Source organism: Trachurus japonicus, chromosome 20, assembly GCF_045865225.1.
Source record: "Trachurus japonicus isolate A0001 chromosome 20, Traja_1.0".
NCBI classification, from domain to species: Eukaryota; Metazoa; Chordata; class Actinopteri; order Carangiformes; family Carangidae; genus Trachurus; species Trachurus japonicus.
Window position 1 is genome coordinate 2,824,047 of NC_140926.1, and position 19,199 is coordinate 2,843,245.

A 19,199-nucleotide genomic window follows, 5' to 3' on the forward strand; every position below is an offset into this window, starting at 1 on the left:
CCGCAGGGTGGCGGGGCGCTCCCTTAGAGACAGGGTGAGGAGCTCTGTCACCCGGGAGGAGCTCGGAGTAGAGCCGCTGCTCCTCCACATCGAGAGGAGCCAGCTGAGGTGGCTCGGGCACCTGTATAGGATGCCCCCTGGACGCCTCCCTCGTGAGGTGTTCCGGGCATGTCCCACCGGGAGGAGGCCCCGAGGAAGACCCAGGACACGCTGGAGTGACTACGTCACTCGGCTGGCCTGGGAACGCCTTGGGGTCCCCCCGGAAGAGCTGGAGGAAGTGTCCGGGGAGAGGGAAGTCTGGGGATCCCTGCTCCGACTGCTTCCCCCGCGACCCGACTCCGGATAAGCGGATGAAAATGGATGGATGGATGGATGGAACCCTGAATATAACCCCACCCGTACAGCCACCTTTTTTTTTTTTTTCTTTAAAGAAACCATACTGCTTTTTTGTAGAATTTTTACCACATCTTTCTAGAAATGTTTAAATATTTTTGGAGAAAATGTACCATTTTTTTCCAGAAATTTCTCTACAGTGTTTCCAAAAATTCAAGCCATTGGCCCTAATTTGAATGTACATTGACTAAAAGAAGAACAGTATTTGTGTATCCCTGGTGTTTGCTTCAACATTTTGTCCAATGGTGGTCTGTGGTTTAATTTGTGTCAATTTAGGGTCCTTGATGTAAAACAGTTTGAGAACCACTGTCCTACATTATTTTATGTAGAGTCTAACGAACGCTCTGTTTGGTTTTGAACTGGTTTTTCGGTGATAGTTTGACTTTGATGGAAAACTCAGGGGTTTTGTGAACGTAGTTTGAAGTTTTGGATTTGTGTTTGAGGTGTCAGTGGTGGAGGGATACGACCACAAGGAGGTGACTCTACAGTAGTTTGTGGACCCAGTTGTGATGGTTCTGCAGCTCGTTGCTTTAAAGAAAGTTTGAGTGTTTCTGTCTCTGCAGGTTGTTTGTTGTCGGAGTTGCAGTTTCAGTCTCAGTGTCTCGACGGAGCTTTGTCCGTTTCCTGACAGTTTATAGAAGAAGAACAACAACGAGGAGATAATTTGACGTGTTGTTAATATAAAACGTGTTGTTGTGGCTCAGTAGAAACGGGCCGGTGGTCCAGAGGACGGTTGTGATGAGCTGAAGCCTGAAGCCTGAAGCAGACAGAGCGTTAATACTTAATGTGCTTTGGAGAATTTACTTCATGAATATTCAGTGTTGACTCCAGACAGAAGAGCTCAGGGGAGACAGATGATGTCTAATCCATATCTATCTATCTATCTATCTATCTATCTATCTATCTATCTATCTATCTATCTATCTATCTATCTATCTATCTATCTATCTATCTATCTATCTATCTATCTATCTATCTATCTATCTATCTATCTATCTATCTATCTATCTATCGTTCGTTCGTTCGTTCGTTCGTTCGTTCGTTCGTTCGTTCGTTCGTTCGTTCGTTCGTTCGTTCGTTCTATCGTTCTATCTATCGTTCTATCTATCTATCTATCTATCTATCTATCTATCTATCTATCTATCTATCTATCTATCTATCTATCTATCTATCTATCTATCTATCTATCTATCTATCTATCTATCTATCTATCTATCTATCCTCTCGCTCCAGATGTGAATGAACGACTTCATCATTTCATTGAGTCTGCATCTGGATGTAAATGAGCCGGTCGGCTGTAAATCTGCTCCGTCATGAGGGAAGTGTCACCACCGCCGCTGCTGCTGCTGCTGCTGCTGCAGAGCTGATTTCCTTCCTTTTCCACTCCCTCCATCTTCCCTGGGGGGAAACAAACTGCTGACTCAGAGCCCCCCTCCACCCCCCCACCCCCTCCACATATAGACTGACTGTATATAACCCCACCCGTACAGCCGGTGACGGCGTTGACAGAAAGCTGCAGTGAGGCTCGTAAAAAAAACCAGACTCTGTGCTTTTACACTGAGTCAGACTGAACTCTGGTATTAAACTGTAAAATGTTCGCACATTTACATCAGTTTGTTTCATTAATTAGCCCTCAATGATGAAGGTTTTGTTATTTTTTATTTTTTTAGAAATATATTTATTGATTTTCAAGAGAAAAATAAAATAAAGAAAAAGGAGAGAGAGAGAAAAAAAAACACTTAACATACAGAACACAGCACATCTTAGATTACAACAATATTCCATGGTCATAAGATGAGTACTATGAACAAAAACATGTAAGAGCAGAAAAAATAAATGAAATAGGTAGACGTATACCGAATCAGAATATACTCGTTTGCACTGTGATGTTTTATACAATAGCCATTGTCTATGAGCTCACATTATTAAGGTAATTCAGCACCGGGTCCCATGTTTTATCAAACTTATCTCCTCTATCTTCATTAAATAATCTCAGTTTCTCCAGATAGAAAGTGTTTGACAATTCTCCCAACCATAAATTACCTACTTTTATTAAAAATAAAAACAGTTCACAAAACAAACGTATACTCCAGACAGGAGTAGACACGAAAAGCTGGTACCGATGTATTTTTTGCGCGTTGGCATCGACTTTGTACCGAAGTATCGGTTCTCAACGACCATGTTAAAGACGGAGAGAGATGAGGAAACTCTTCTCTGCTGAGTGTTTCCAGTTGCTGTTCAGCTGGAGGAGTTTCTGTTTCTCCACCATCTGTTTGTGAGATAATAAAGATGTTGAGGTGGATTCAGGTCTGCTGTTTTGCCTTCATCGTAAAATCCACACAGATGCGAGTTTCAGTGAATCAGCACAAGTATTTTATAGTTTCGGTGTTTCGTCCAGATGGAAATGGCGTTATCGGGGGTGAAAAGAAAACTGTATTTTTTGGAAATGGGTCCCAGAGTGTTTAAAGGTCCTGGTGCATCTTTTAGACTGGACCTTTTAATTTAATTTATTATAAAACGTTTGCATATTGAGGCTGAATTCATTTGTTTCCACAGGACGATGAATATTTGAATATTCAGATACAGATGGAGTTTATTGTAGTTGACAATAACTGAACTCAACCCAGAGGTCGAGCTCATTATGTCTGATGTAGAAATACTGAATATTCACATGTAGCCCAGAGACACAGATCTGATGTGTGTGTGATGTGTGTGTTTGCTCTGAGCCCGTTGAGCCGTCGACCTTCTCAGATAATGAGCTTCTGTTCGTGGACCGTTCGTCTCAGGAGGCGCTGAGGCGTGAGCGACATCTCACTTCGCCCCAAACTCAATTCAAATGTCAAGAGGAGACTCTCAGATCCACAGCTGGAAAACTCTCATTCACATTTTAACAGCTGCTGCACAAGGAATACCACTGAATGCCTCGTGTGAAGCAGTTTGTTCTATAAATAAAGATTAGTACAGTAAATCCTCCAATAGCAGCTCAGGCTTTTATTTGCCTTACCTGCAGAACTGACCTGTCTTCTATCAGAGACAGGCGTCTATATGGGACAGGCTTTTATTTAATCTAGAACAAAGATGAAACTTCTCTCCATTGGTTCTGTTGTTTCTGTTTAACAGAGTCAGTACAGTTCGTGATGTCATAGAGAATGAATGGAAGGAGGTCAAAAAACTAACAAATCATTGGACTTTTCATACTGCCTACTGCTGTCTACAGCTCCGGCATACTTTCACCTAGAGACTCCATTTAAACTTTAAACAGTAGACACAAGTCTTGTGTATTAGTGTATGAATCCACGTTTTGATAGGTCATATAGTTTTTGATCAATCACTGTTCAATGATCATGATCATTTTTTGGAGAAATTATGAGATTATAATGGGTGTGTATTGCACGGAATGTTCGTGTCAGAGTGCGTGACATCATCGGTTAGAGTGGGAGAGAGCCCAAAAAAATTCAAATTTTTTTCTCTTTCCACACTCCTCCCGGACACAATTTACACTCTACACACATGATTTTTTCCAAACTTGTAGACAAACTTGTTCTGTCTCTCACAATGTGCTCGAAATGTCTGAGAGACTTACAGAATTTGAATTGTCAGCCTCTAAGTGCGGCCACGTCTGTCTCTGCTCCTCATTGACTCCAATACAAAGATTTTCTGAGAGAAGCAGAATGGACCCCTGTTTTAAAATCGTACGTTTCTCCAAAATATTTACTGTAGAAACACCAAAATCACACCAAATCGTTCAGGAAGTCCTTACAGCGATGATGGTCTGTGTTTTGTTCTGATAGGAGCTACTGTTTTGTCAGAGTAAGCCCAAATGCGAGACCAGTGCAGAGGCAGAAAATCTCTCTTTTCTCTACGTTTCTGTCTGCCTCAGCCTGGGGGGCCTCTATCGTCATTGGCAACCACCTCAAGTTGCCGTGGTAACCTCTGAGCCTCAGGCCAGAGCTCGTTATGGTTCATAAACAATCCACCCGCTCGTTAACATGTTTATAAACACACGCACACACTCCTCAGTATCAGAGCTCACTGAAAGACGATCATGTCTCTGTCTGATCAGCTCTGTCTTGACCTGAAGATCGTGGGTTTGATTCCCGGCAACCCCGGCCGTAGCTCCCGTGGTCCTATCAAAATTTCCCAGAGAAAAATTTCTAGTTGTTATTATTATTATTATTGTGTGAACTGGGATGAAATTGTTTTGTCCGTGACTGAAGAACGAGTGTGAACTCAGATCAGAGACACATGGAGACAGAATCTGAGTCTAATGCAGATTATGAAGGAGTGAATGTGCAGCACACTGTCATGACAGATGCACTGTTTGTGTGTGTGTGTGTGTGTGGTGTTGTGTAACTGACCCTGGATGTGAATCAGTAGAAACTCAATGACCTGAGGTGAGTTCAGGGCGTCAGATCTTTTTCTGCTTCAGCACGAATCAGTTTTTATAGAAGAGGAGGTGGAAGAAGAGGAGAAAAACATCTCAACATCTCCTCCTCTTCTTCCTCTTCTTCTTTCTTTTTTGTTCACTTCTCTTTTCATTATGATTTTTCACGGTTCACATGTTCATTAATGTAACAATTCACCATTCTCATCCGTTCATCTGTGAATTACAACTGAATCACACAGCAAACAACACAGATATGAATGATTGGTCCTCCCACAACAATATAAAAGATTAAATCTATAAAACACAAAATAAAGAACTAAACTGGCTGCAGCTTTATGATACTAAAAAACACAGATACAAACGGGTGAAAGGGAAAAATAAAAAAAGGGGGGAAAGGGACATAAAACGTAGCAGCGTTACATCAACGATGGTCGACTCGTACCGGTGGGACTCACATAATCTGTCCTTACAGAAACACCTTGTTGTCGTCTTGTGGTAAAAGTTAATTCTGTCCATCTTAAAAATGTCATAAATGATAAACGTCAGTCCACTCGTCCTCCATAGCTCTTTGTCCTAACGGCTTCTCTACAAGAAGCAGTGAAATCTGAATCTGGAATAAATGTTTGTCATGAGAGGAGAGATGGTTGAACTCATTAGTGTAACAATCTTTTTCTTCTCCTCCTCCTCCTTCTTCTTTATTCTCCTCCTCCTTCTTCTCTTTCTCTTTCTTCTCCTTCATCATCATCATCATTTGTGACCCGTTCTATCAAAATGAGTCGGATGTCGCAACGTTCTATTTTTAGATAATCAGCTGATAACATGGAAAACCCATAGAAAATCAAAAAAAAATGTGTACCCTAATTTCAAAGCAATGAGATTCAAAAACAATCTCCCAAAGTTTCACAGTCCAGATAATTGAGAAAAGGCAGGTAAATGATGATTAAAGTTGACTTGCAACTTAAACCCTCTGAAAATGAGCGTTGCTTCGGTGCAAAACATGAAATATCTCCTGAACCGTTCATGATAGAGACGAGCTTGCACATGTTTTACAAAATGTCAACAAAACATGACAACTTCTGAACCGTTTATGATAGAGACGAGCTGTAAAAAGCATCTGAATTGTGAGATTCTCTGCTTTCCGAGGGTCATTGAATGCTGCCTCTATGACAACAAGAGGCCGTATAGGGTGCGTGTAATTACGTGGTACAGGAACAGATGCCAGAGTCACTGGCAAAAACTTTAACTGCAATTTTCTCAGGTTTTGAACGGAATAAGAGAGTAGGCGATCGTAATTCAAATGGCCACATCTAGAAAACCATCAAATGTATGACTTTGACTAGAGTGTCATTTTAAAGCTTATTTTCTAATCTTTCCATTGATACCAAAATCTCAACTTTGAAATTTGGGTCACTGTAGCTGGGTTTCCATCCAAGTCGTATCGAATTTAAAAGCGGATTTTGTAAAAATGCGCAAAAAGCAAAGCGAATTTATGACCGTTTCCATTCATTAGTGTTTTGCGATTAGGAGGAGTGCACCGTGAGATTACGTCATAAGAGAGCGTGACTGTATCCAACAGTTGACACTCAGCTGACACTCAACATCATGGACAATTTACTTACTTTCCGGACTATAGACGCACCTGTATAATCCGCACCAGCTACATTTTAAAAGAAAATACTGTACCTACATATTATATAGGCCGCACTTGAAGACGCAGGTTTTCATGTTGTAACATGAGATATTTACACAGAAAGACAGTAGGGAACTGTGACAGTCCGCTCGCTTTTCCGCTGTTTTGGTTACGCTCCTCTCGCCCATGTGCATCTGTTTACATACGAAGCCGGTGAAAAATCAATAAATGTAGCGGTGGAAAACGTTACATAACGATGTTACAGTGTGTGTTTGTGTAGTCTTAACCGTCATAAACAAAAGATTATGGGTGACGGAGCGCGTTTGTGTCGCGGGGTGCAGAGACGAGAGCTGGGAGACCGCGTTGTTCACCATTTGTTTGAACGTCGCTGGGTGAAGTCCAGCAGCACTTCACCCACAAACTCTGGCTCAATTCGAATAATCTGTTTCCATCACAAAAACTCGCATTTCCTTTATTCGATACGCTGACAAATCCACCCCCTCCAAGCGTATAAACTTTTATGCGCATTTGCTGCCTTTATTCAAATTTCTGGCGTTTCCATTCAAGTATTTATGCGCATTTTCACAAAATGCGCATTAGAAAAGGTGGATGGAAACCCAACTTGTGACTTATTTTGATGGATCGGGTCACATTTGCACTGTTGTTAAAGATGAGCTATCTATCTTAGTGATTGATTTATTTATTAATTTTATGTAAATCTGCATTTTCTTTGGGCGCTGTAGCATTTGAACAACGTGAACTGTACCTGGTAAAAATGTAAATAAAGTGTTTTTCTAAAATCTCTCCTCCTCCTCCTCCTCCTCCTCCTCCTCCTCCTCAGGTGGTGACGGCCATCGTGGAGTCGGGGAAGACGCTGTCGTCGGAGCAGAAGAAGACGGAGCGCTGCCCGCTGCTCTACGAGTGGCACAAGAAGCAGTACATCGGAGCAGCGCACGGCCTGGCCGGCATCTACTGCCTCCTGATGCAGGTGAGGGTCACATGACCACATGACCACATGACCACCGACCAATAGGAGCCCAGGAGAGACTGGGAGATGGGAATATATTACTGTAAAGGGATAGTTCACCCAAAATTCAAATTTCACTCATTATCTACTACTCCCCCTCATGTGGACTAAGGGCTGGGAGAAGTTTCAGAGTCCTCCGTGGCTTCTCTGAGTTACAGGGGGTCTCGGCGTAGCAGTGCATGTCCATATAACGGTTGCAAATGGATACCAACTGTCTTCGTAACAAAAAGACACACCAAAAAACATCCAAATACCTCCATGCTGCTCGTATGTAATGTCCCTCTTGTATTGTTTGTTTAGTTTATTTATTTATTTCATTCATTTATCAAGCATAAAAACAAAAAATAAAATAAACAATGACAATACTATAACTCTTGAATGAAAGGGGGCAGAAAGTAGCGAACTTATATTGTCTACCCCTTGTTACAAAGAATTCATTCACAAATTAGATAATACCTACATCCAAGCAAAGGAAAAAAGAAAAAAATGGAAGTAGAAGAAGAAAAACATCAACAACGTTTACAACAAAAGTGACATAAAATAAATTGGACGGCTGCAGCCCAGCCAGCTACTCATCATCTTAGTACATTTCTATTAAGTGTTGACATGCTACATGCAGTATAGACACATGAATTTACTGTCACATGCGCACATATACACATAAATAAATACATAAACACCAATATCTGTGTATAAATCCATACAAACATAAATTTTCACACCTACATGTACACGCGCAGACACTTATGCACATTTTGAAACCCCGACATGAGAAACTGTTCCAAAAAAAATTAAATAAGTCTATATTTTAAGCTTGTTTTGTAGCGGAAGCTCCCAGTGTCTCAGTTCACTGCTCTTCCTGGTCCGTCCAAATCTCGCGCGATTTACAAACAAGCTTAAAATATAGACTAATTTAATTTTTTTCTGAACAATTTCTCATGTTCAACTCAACTCAACTCAGAGAAGCCACGGAGGACTCTGAAACTTCTCCCAGCCCTTAGTCCACATGAGGGTGAGTAGATCATGAGTGAAATTTCAATTTTGGGTGAACTATCGCTTTAATATTATAAAGCTCATTTATAATAACGATGATCAATCAGCTGATCAGGATAAAAAGAGACATTTTAATCACAAAGACTCGTAACTTTTGTCCCCAGACGTCTCCTGTAGGAGAGTATTGATCCGGTTTTCAGTCGATCACAGAATCAAATCAAAGACTGATGTCGTTTAATTTATTAATGAACCTGCTGATGTTCATTGATCCAGATGATCGACAGTTAAACCTTCAGCTCCTGTTTGACTAAACTGACGTTAAAGGGATAGTTCAACATTTTGTCAAATTGGCCCATTGCCATAATCCCTATAGTCATAGCAGTAGGTTCTGTACCTTTAATTGTCGGTGCAAGCTATTTTTAGAACGGTGGAGCAGAGCCGTGAGCTGCTCAGAGCTACGCTACGGAGGCTCATTATGGGATTTCTTTGGTTTCCCTCATCAAACTCATCAAATACACAATCCAACAACTCCACAACGCTCTGGTGGACAAGTTGTGAGCTGCACATTCACCACGCTATGAGATAATAACACAACGTTACCACACAGAGTTGTTTTAGAGGGAAATTCATGCAAAACCTCTGATGTGCGTTGCCTTCAGGGACAGTTTTTCATCAAGCAGTCTCTGTATTTCCCTCTAAAACAACTCTGTGTGGTAACGTTGTGTTATTATCTCATAGCGTGGTGAATGTGCAGGTCACAACTTGTCCACCAGAGCGTTGTGGAGTTGTTGGATTGTGTATTTGATGAGTTTGATGAGGGAAACCAAGAAATCTAAAAATAGCTTGCACAGACAATTAAAGGTAACAAACCTACTGCTATGACTCGGCCAATTTGCCAAAATGTTGAACTATTCCTTCAATGTTTCTACACTGAGCAGCGAATATCACATCCTGAGTGTCTGTATTGATTATTGATTGATTATCTCCTGTTCAGCTCTGATCTGCCTCAGTGTGTTGAAGCTAAACTGATCTCTGTCTTTTTCTTCGTCCCTTCAGCCCGGGGCGAAGCTGCAGTCGGAGATTTTGTCCGAGCTGCTTCGTCCCAGCGTCGACTACGTTCGCCACAAGAGGTTTCGCTCGGGGAACTTCCCGTCGTCGATCAGCAACGAGAGCGACCGGCTCGTGCACTGGTGCCACGGAGCGCCGGGCGTCATCCACATGCTCATCATGGCCCACAAGGTGAGAGACAGAAGCTGGGTTTCCATCCAAGTCGTATCGAATTTAAAAGCGGATTTTGTGAAAATGCGCAAAAAGCAAATGCGAATTTATGCCCGTTTCCATTCATTAGTGTTTTGCGATTAGGAGGAGTGCACCGTGAGATTACGTCATAAGAGAGCGTGAATGTATCCAACAGTTGACACTCAGCTGACACTCAATATCATGGACAATTTACGTACTTTCCGGACTATAGACGCACCTGTATAATCCGCACCAGCTACATTTTAAAAGAAAATACATATATAGGCCGCACTTGAATATAAGCTGCAGGTTTTCATGTTGTAACATGAGATATTTACACAGAAAGACAGTAGGGAACTGTGACAGTCCGCTCGCTTTTCCGCTGTTTTGGTTATGCTCCTCTCCTCCATGTGCATCTGTTTACATACGAAGCCGGTGAAAAATCAATAAGTTACATATACGATGTTACAGCGTGTGTTTGTGTCGTCTTAACTGTCATAAACAAAAGATTACGGGTTACGGAGTGCGTTTGTGTCGCGGTGCAGCAGAGACGAGAGCTGGGACACCGGGGCGTCGCTGGGTGAAGTCCAGCAGCTTCACCCACAAACTCTGCCTCAATTCGCATCATCTGTTTCCATCACAAAAACTCGCATTTCCTTTAATCGATGCGCTGACAAATCCACCCCCTCCAAGCGTATAAACTTTTATGCGCATTTACTGCCTTTATTCAAATTTCTGGCGTTTCCATTCAAGTATTTATGCGCATTTTCACAAAATGCGCATAAGAAAAGGTGGATGGAAACCCAACTAGAGAGAACAGCGCCGCCCGGTGGTGGAGCTGAGAACTGCAGCCACAGAAACGTGTTCAAACCTTCAGGTGTAGAAACAGTTTGTGTGTTTTTTTTAATTAGAGCTGGTGAACGGAGCTCCCCCACTGAGTCAACACACACACACACACACACACACACACACACACACACACACACACACACACACACACACTCTGATGTCGTCTTCCCTGGCCGTTAGTGGGTCTGTTGGCTCGTGTGCAGCCGGAGAACAAAACACAATGAGCGACACGACGCCTCGTCTCCGTCTCACTACCACACAACGACTAACATGAACAATCACTCAGAGGAAACCAGAATCAGAATTATTTTTATTATTTGTAATAAATGTATAAATAATATATACAGGGTATCCGCGGGGTTTTGAAAAGTATTAAAAGGTGATAAATCAATTTTGGGAAAATTAAGACCCTTAAAAAGTATTAAAAAGTATTTTCTTGACTTTATAAAGTCTTAAATTTTGAAGGTATTTTTTCTGAATTAGCTGTCCAAGAGTTTGAGTCCTATTTATTCATTTTATTAAAAAACAAAGATGAACCGGTACATAAAGAAGAAAAGAAGATTGTTGTTTTTGTTTTTTGAGAGTGGAGCAATGTGGGTTTTTTTTTTTTTTTATAAACTTTGCCTTTTATTTATTATCCCAGCCTATTTTGAATTCTGTTTCATCATAGCGGTCTACAGTCTTTATCACAAACTAAAACTGTTCAGTTAAAAGTGTCACTGATGTAAATGGTTACAGCTTGAAGTGGCGGAGAGGTGTTGAAAAATATTGAAAAGGTCTTGAAAAAGTCTTAAAAAGGTATTAAAATTAACTTCAAGATTCCTGTATATACCCTGATATAATAATATAATAATAATAATAATAATAATAGAGCAGTAAAGGTCAGTTTACGGCACCAGGAACGTGACGTGGTGTCGGTGCAGACACAAAACGTCCCAAAAATAGTTAAAGGTAGTGATAAAATAGAATAAATTAAAATATTCTAGTGCAAAAAATACTTTATATAAATAATTTATATAAAAAGAATAAAGATAACGATAGATAAATGCAGAATACAGAAAAAAATATTGCCTTTCATTAACTGCACTGTAAAATTATTCTGTTATTTTTTTAAAATCTTTTTTACGTGTTTTAGTTGTTCTGGCTCCCTTTCTGTTTTTACTACTTTTTATACCTGTTTTAATTCTTTCTCTTGTCTGTTTTTAAATAATGTTTGCTTTTTATGTTCTCATTTTGCTAATATGTGAAGCACCTTGAGTTGTCTTGTTGCGGAAATGTGCTATACAAATAAACTTGCCTTGCCTTGCAAACCACGAGTGTTTCTCAACGTTGCGTCTCTCAGCCCCAAAAATAGTTAAAGGTAGTGATAAAATAGAATAAATTAAAATATTCTAGTGCAAAAAATACTTTATATAAATTATTTATATAAAATAGAATAAAGATAAAGATAGATAAATGCAGAATACAGAAAAAGTTATTGTAAAACCACGAGTGTTTCTCAACGTCGCGTCTCAGAGCAGAGAGAGAGAGAAGAGACTGTTTGACTAATTGTCTCTAGAAATGTAAGAGGACGAGGCCTCAGCAGCGCAGCATCCTCCCTGTTGCTAGGCAACGCGATCAATACGCCAGCTACATGATTAATCGTCTCATTCACATCATTTAGTCATTTATTTTTCCTCCAACATTTATCACACAGAAGAGTTCAACAGTAAAACCTTGGAGAGAAATAAACAGAAGCCAATTAAACAACGTATTCAGCTTTTAGTTTAGAGAAAATTAATCTTTAAAGTTTTAATTAGTTTATTTTTAAACTGGACGATGACGTTATGGTTAAATGGTTGGTTAAATAGATAAAGTAGACAAATGTGCAATTAACCAATCAATAATTAAATCAATGAAACAACAATCAGCTGATGTTTTTCTCTCTCACATCAGCTGATCGTTGTTTTCCAGGAAGCCGCCAACCGCTCGTTTCTAATGAACTTTAAAAGTTGTTTCACAATCAGTGCTCTGTTCTGTTGCTGTGGTGTTAAAGGACGATTGACAATAATAATCTGTGTAATTTCACAGTACAAGTCTTTAAAGGCCGTTTTCTCAGAAAGAGTTTTTCAGACTCAGACTCTGAGCTAGAAATCTCCACTTCAGCAGCACTTCCAGACACCAAACCTTCCACTTTGATCCCTTTCTATATTCTGAAGGTTTTTACAGAGGGGATTGTTGATATATCATTCACAGCCTCATTTATACAACATTTTATTACTAAAAACATGGAGACATTAGATGTTTGAGGGCTGGTGACAGTATTTTCTCATTTACAGAGTGATAAAAAGAGATATCCACAATCCTCCTCTGTAAAAACTAAAGACTCTAATATGTCGACAAAATAAAACAAGAATTTAGAAAGTAGCTTTATCCATTGTTCAAGTTTCTGTTCTGGAAATATATGCAAATTAGCACATATTTAATTATATACTGCCTCATTTACATATTTAAACATAAAATCTGACAAAACTTGTAATACAAAAAATATTTGTCTTAATGTGAGTGATAAACTTGGGAGGTTTCATGGTGATATCTGTTAGTTTAGTTTTTTACCCTATTCACCTCCTCTTCTCTCTGTGTGTCAGGTGTTTAAGGAGGAGAAGTACCTGAAGGAGGCGTCCGACTGTGCCGAGGTGATCTGGCAGCGCGGCCTCCTCAGGAAAGGCTACGGCATCTGTCACGGCACGGCGGGAAACGGCTACGCCTTCCTCAGCCTGTACAAGGTCACGCAGGACAGGAAGTACCTGTACCGCGCTTGCAAGGTGAGACCGAGGCCCCGCCCACTTTGACCCGGCAACATCCGATTCATCCAGACAAACAACAAAACAGAAGTTCATGAGTCAAATTTAATCTGAAACAAGAACAAGAAGTGTTGATTTATGATTTTTATTATTTTTTATAATATCTCTATCGGTAATTTAAAGGGATAGTTCAACATTTTTGGCAAATTGGCCCATTGCCATAATCCCAATGATAAATTCATGCAAAACCGCTGATGCGTGTTGCCTTCAGGGACAGGTTTTCATCATCAGTCTCTGTATTTCCCTCTAAAACAACTCTGTGTGGTAACGTTGTGTTATTATCTCATAGCGTGGTGAATGTGCAGCTCACAACTTGTCCACCAGAGCGTTGCCGAGTTGTTGGATTGTGTATTTGATGAGTTTGATGAGGGAAACCAACCAAGAAATCCCACGAGCCTCCGTAGCGTAGCTCTGAGCAGCTCATGGCTCTGCTCCGCCGTTCTAAAAACAGCTTGCACCGACAGTTAAAGGTAACGAACCTACTGCTATGACTATAGGGATTATGGCAATGGACCAATTTGACAAAATGTTGAACCATCCCTTTAATATTCATTGTCATCTTCTTTTCTTTTTGCTTTTTGATTAATCTATGTTTTTCATTTTCCTTTTTCATTTTTTGTTGCATATTTATTGCTGCCACATCTCAGTTCATCTCAGAGATGAAGAATTTAAGAACAGACTAATAAAGATCTTCATGTCTCCATGGAGACGCTGTGATTTTATTTTATATCTGAAATTAATAAAATGTTTCCTTTGAAACTGGATTCTCCACCCGGACTAGAAGTTTAATTATAATATTATTATTATTATTAACTGTAGATATTTAAATATAAATCCTCCTCCTCAAAGTCTCATCAAGGGAACAGGTGAGTGTCACGTCGTCATAGCAACAGAGGCTGAAGCGACCAGTGGAAAAGTGAATCCACCACAGCTACTCCTACTTCTTCTTTTCTAAAGGCAGAATTTGAAAACCTGTCGTTCAGTGATGATGATGATGTTGTAATTATGGGATGTGTGATTGTCTTCCTCTCCAGTTTGCAGAGTGGTGTCTGGACTACGGCAAACACGGCTGTCGCATCCCGGACCGACCCTACTCTCTGTTCGAAGGTCTGTGATTCACCCTCATGTTAATATTATTATTATTATTAGAACATTGTTTTACTTTATATATTTTAAAGGGATACGCCACCATTTTTTTTCGTGTCCTGCCTCACTCCCGAGTCCATGACCAGCAGATAGACACCATCCTTTCCACTGTGCGTGCAGTAACAAGGGAGATAGAGCCGTATCGCCCGTAATTAGCTTAGCTCAAACACTGGAAGTGTATGGGTAGTGTTAGCCTGCCTCCACCTAAAGTCGCTAATTAGCTTAGCTCAAACACTGGAAGTGTATAGGTAGTGTTAGCCTGCCTCCACTTAAAGTCGCTAATTAGCTTAGCTCAAGCGCTGGAAGTGTATGGGTAGTGTTAGCCTGCCTCCACCTAAAGTCGCTAATTAGCTTAGCTCAAACACTGGAAGTGTATGGGTAGTGTTAGCCTGCCTCCACCTAAAGTCGCTAATTAGCTTAGCTCAAACACTGGAAGTGTATAGGTAGTGTTAGCCTGCCTCCACCTAAAGTCGCTAATTAGCTTAGCTCAAACACTGGAAGTGTATAGGTAGTGTTAGCCTGCCTCCTACCCGAGCTGAAATCAGCAGTCAGAAGCTGGTTTCATTTTAGCTCTAAACTCTGTAATATCACTTTATCCACATTTCAAACATGTTTAGGAGAGAAAGTAGCCGTTTAGATCAGCAGTGTGTCGTTAATTTGTCTAAATACCAGCTGTTTGCAATTTTGTTGGGACGAATTCGGCGCTACTCAAGCTAGCCGTTGTGACCAACGCACTTCCGGTTACTTTCACAAAATAAAACACCCGTTGCCCTTTACATACAGAAAACCATGACGATAGAATTTGTGCTTTTACTTTGAAACAGGAAGCTAACCTACCCTCGATGTAGCTAGCTTGAACCAAAATAAAGCGTCTTTGCTTGAACCCTCCGTTTTGACCGATCTGGTCCCGTTAGCGGCATTTGACCGCTCAAGATGCCTTACCGGAGAGTTTTGTCAGCTCTGAGACGAAGATCGGCCCGCCGGTTTCCGTTTAGAGTTGCTGAAGAGTTTCTCTGATGACTTTAGGTGGAGGCAGGCTAACACTACCCATACACTTCCAGTGTTTGAGCTAAGCTAATTAGAGACTTTAGGTGGAGGCAGGCTAACACTACCTATACACTTCCAGTGTTTGAGCTAAGCTAATTAGCGACTTTAGGTAGGAGGCAGGCTAACACTACCCATACACTTCCAGCGTTTGAGCTAAGCTAATTAGCGACTTTAGGTGGAGGCAGGCTAACACTACCTATACACTTCCAGCCTTTGAGCTAAGCTAATTAGCGACTTTAGGTAGGAAGCAGGCTAACACTACCTATACACTTCCAGTGTTTGAGCTAAGCTAATTAGCGACTTTAGGTGGAGGCAGGCTAACACTACCCATACACTTCCAGCGTTTTACACGAAAAAAAATGTCGGCGTATCACTTTAACATTATTATTATTATTATTATTATTATATTATTAAATGACAGTAACCGACGGTAACAGACCACTCCCCCCTCCTCCTCCTCTTCCTCAGGTATGGCCGGCGCCATCCACTACCTCTCAGAGATGGCCGCTCCTGAAGCTTCCTGTTTCCCCGCCTTCGAACTTTGACCTGCGACCGACGGAGGATGATGAAAGCGGGAGAGAGGGGTGTGTGTGTGTGTGTGTGTGTGTGTGTCTGTGTGTGTCTGTGTGTGTGTGTGTGAGGGGGGCGGAGCCAAACAAACTGACCTGAGATCTGACTCAAACTGGACGAGTGTGTGTGTTTGTGACGCAGCGAAGAGACAAAGGGACAGAACTGCAGCGATGGAACGCCGTCGTACTTCCTGTTTGGCCCGTCAGAAAGTGTGTGTGTGTCTGTGTCTGTGTGTATGTGCTTGATTGTGTGTGTGTGTGTGTGTGTGTGTGTGTGTGTGTGTGTGTGTGTTATTTCCAGTCGGCATGGATGCAGAGGAACACACCCTGATCCCTCAGCCTTTAATATTGTAGCACCCGGGCCAAGAAAGAGGGTGTGTGTGTGTGTCTGTCTGTGTGTACGTGTGTGTGTGTGTGTGTGTGTGTGTGTGTGTGTGTGTGTGTGTATGTGTGTGTGTGTTTCTATGCCTCTGCATGCTCACTGTAAAAGGCTCTCGGTGCCTCGTATCCTGTCGTTGTCGTGGTTTCTCCTCCCGTGTCGTCGTGTTGTTTCTGTCTCCAGGCGTTTGTCACGTCGCGGGGAAAAGATGTGCGACAGATGTTGTTTAAAGGGATAGTTCAACATTTTTGGCAGCAAATTGGCCCATTGCCATAACCGCTATAGTCATAGCAGTAGGTTTGTTACCTTTAATTGTCGTTGCAAGCTGTTTTTAGAACGGCGGAGCAGAGCCGTATGGGATTTCTTGGTTTCCCTCATCAAACTCATCAAATACACAATCCAACAACTCCACAACGCTCTGGTGGACAAGTTGTGAGCTGCACATTCACCACGCTATGAGATAATAACACAACGTTACCACACAGAGTTGTTTTAGAGGGAAATACAGAGACTGCTGATGAAAAACTGTCCCTGAAGGCAACGCGCATCAGCGGTTTTGCGTGAATTTCCCTCTACAACAACTAAATGGGCCAATTTGCCAAAATGTTGAACTATCCCTTTAACACCTCTGACCTGGGAAGTCATCAAATAAGAAATAAAAATGACTTCCTGTTTTCTTTCGTGAAGCGAAATTGTCCAAAAAGAATCAATGATACGATTTAAATAAATAATATAAATATAAAACTAATTTAAACATGAGATGCAAAGATGATAAAAGAACAGATGTTTATTATAATGAGGGAAATATATGATTATACGACACATTAATCTTTGTATAGAGGAATTTATTTTCTCCACGATGTGACAAACATCTGATGAATTGTAATTATTATTTTTTACTTTGTCTTTTTGTTACTATGAAAAAGAAAAACCTCCTTATTTTGCATCGAACCCTTTCCAGCTGATGTGTTTTGCTCGTTGGCTTCCTGCTCGAAAAACTGGGTTTAAATCTGGTGTCAAAACATTTTGGTGTCGCTTTGGTTTATGACTTTATGAATAATTTACTGACAAAAGTTAAAAAAAAAAATGTTTTTGTCACGTGTTGTTGACACCGGCCTTAAATTTAAACCTGTGCTGAATGATCCTGTTTTTCCTTCTCTGTCCTGCTCTGATGCACATAAACATCTGTAAACACACATCTGTCTCGTGCACATTCATGACGTCTCGTTTAATTTTAAAGAAATGGAACCAAATATGAAAACATGAAAAAAAAAAGGTGTTGAACCAAACTGACCTGTTTGATTTCATTCAGATGAACAGGAGTGAAACTACTGAGTTGATCTGAGTTGTCTCGTGTCTGACGGCACCTGAAGGCATCATCATCATCATTATCATCACAGTGGACGGTTACAACCTCTCTGTTTTTATTTCTATATGAACCATCAGACACGATGCAGGATGCTAGTCATACTCAACACTTAGAGATTGAGTATTTACACATGTGTTCAACTGTTTACTAAAAAAAAAAAATACTTTAAAGGGATAGTTCAACATTTTTGGCAAATTGGCCCATCACCATAATCCCTATAGTCATACAGTAGCAGTAGCTTTGTTACCTTTAATTGCTATTTTTAGAACGGTGGAGCAGAGCCGTGAGCTGCTCAGAGCTACGCTACGGAGGCTCATTATGGGATTTCTTGGTTTCTAACTCATCAAACTCATCAAATACACAATCCAACAACTCCACAACGCTCTGGTGGACAAGTTGTGAGCTGCACATTCACCACGCTATGAGATAATAACACAACGTTACCACACAGAGTTGTTTTAGAGGGAAATACAGAGACTGATGATGAAAAACTGTCCCTGAAGGCAACGTGCATCAGTGGTTTTGCATGAATTTCCCTCTAAAACAACTCTGTGTGGTAACGTTGTGTTATTATCTCATAGCGTGGTGAATGTGCAGCTCACAACTTGTCCACCAGAGCGTTGTGGAGTTGTTGGATTGTGTATTTGATGAGTTTGATGAGGGAAACCAAGAAATCCCATAATGAGCCTCCGTAGCGTAGCTCTGAGCAGCTCACGGCTCTGCTCCACCGTTCTAAAAATAGCTTGCACCGACAATTAAAGGTAACGAACCTACTGCTATGACTATAGGGATTATGGCAATGGGCCAATTTGCCAAAATATTGAACTATCCCTTTGAGAATCAAATCTAATTCATAAAAATAAAACTTTCAGGGGTCACACAGCCGGTAGTTATAAAGATTGACAACATTACAACAGTGTGCGTAAGATAAGTACAAAAAATTCTACTTATTTTTAAGAATATCCAAGTATAATAATAATAATTGACTGTTTCTAAATGTATTTTACAATAAGACGTTATAACATCAACATTAAACAATCATTGATTTGCACTTTATTTGTATTTTTATGAAGCAAAGTGAAACTAATGAATCATCATCGTCCCAGTTTAATTTGGTCAGTTTGGTTCTGTGTGTCACCTTCAGGTTCAGTCCTCTGTGTCTGTGTGTGTGTGTGTGTGTGTGTGTGTGTGTGGCTGCTGTCGTTGCTATGGAAACAACACCAAGGTGAAATGACAGAGTAAAATAAATCCCAAGATGTCCGACAGCACGTGAATGCACATAAATGCCTCGTTCTCTCTCTCTCAGAGATCTGATCTGGTCTGATCTG

General features: G+C 40.7%; 1 protein-coding gene across 1 annotated transcript in view; it reads left to right on the plus strand.

Annotated features, from left to right (window-relative positions):
* The window catches only part of lancl2 (LanC lantibiotic synthetase component C-like 2 (bacterial)), a 34,328-nt gene extending 17,565 nt beyond the window's left edge, over positions 1-16,763 (plus strand). The window contains exons 5-9 of the mRNA XM_085763981.1: positions 7,252-7,398; positions 9,487-9,669; positions 13,146-13,322; positions 14,396-14,468; positions 16,023-16,763. Coding sequence (XP_085620107.1) covers positions 7,252-7,398; positions 9,487-9,669; positions 13,146-13,322; positions 14,396-14,468; positions 16,023-16,099 — 657 coding nt within the window. The 3' untranslated portion in view covers positions 16,100-16,763. The remainder of the gene's footprint in view (positions 1-7,251; positions 7,399-9,486; positions 9,670-13,145; positions 13,323-14,395; positions 14,469-16,022) is intronic.
* Positions 16,764-19,199: the final 2,436 nt, after the last annotated feature.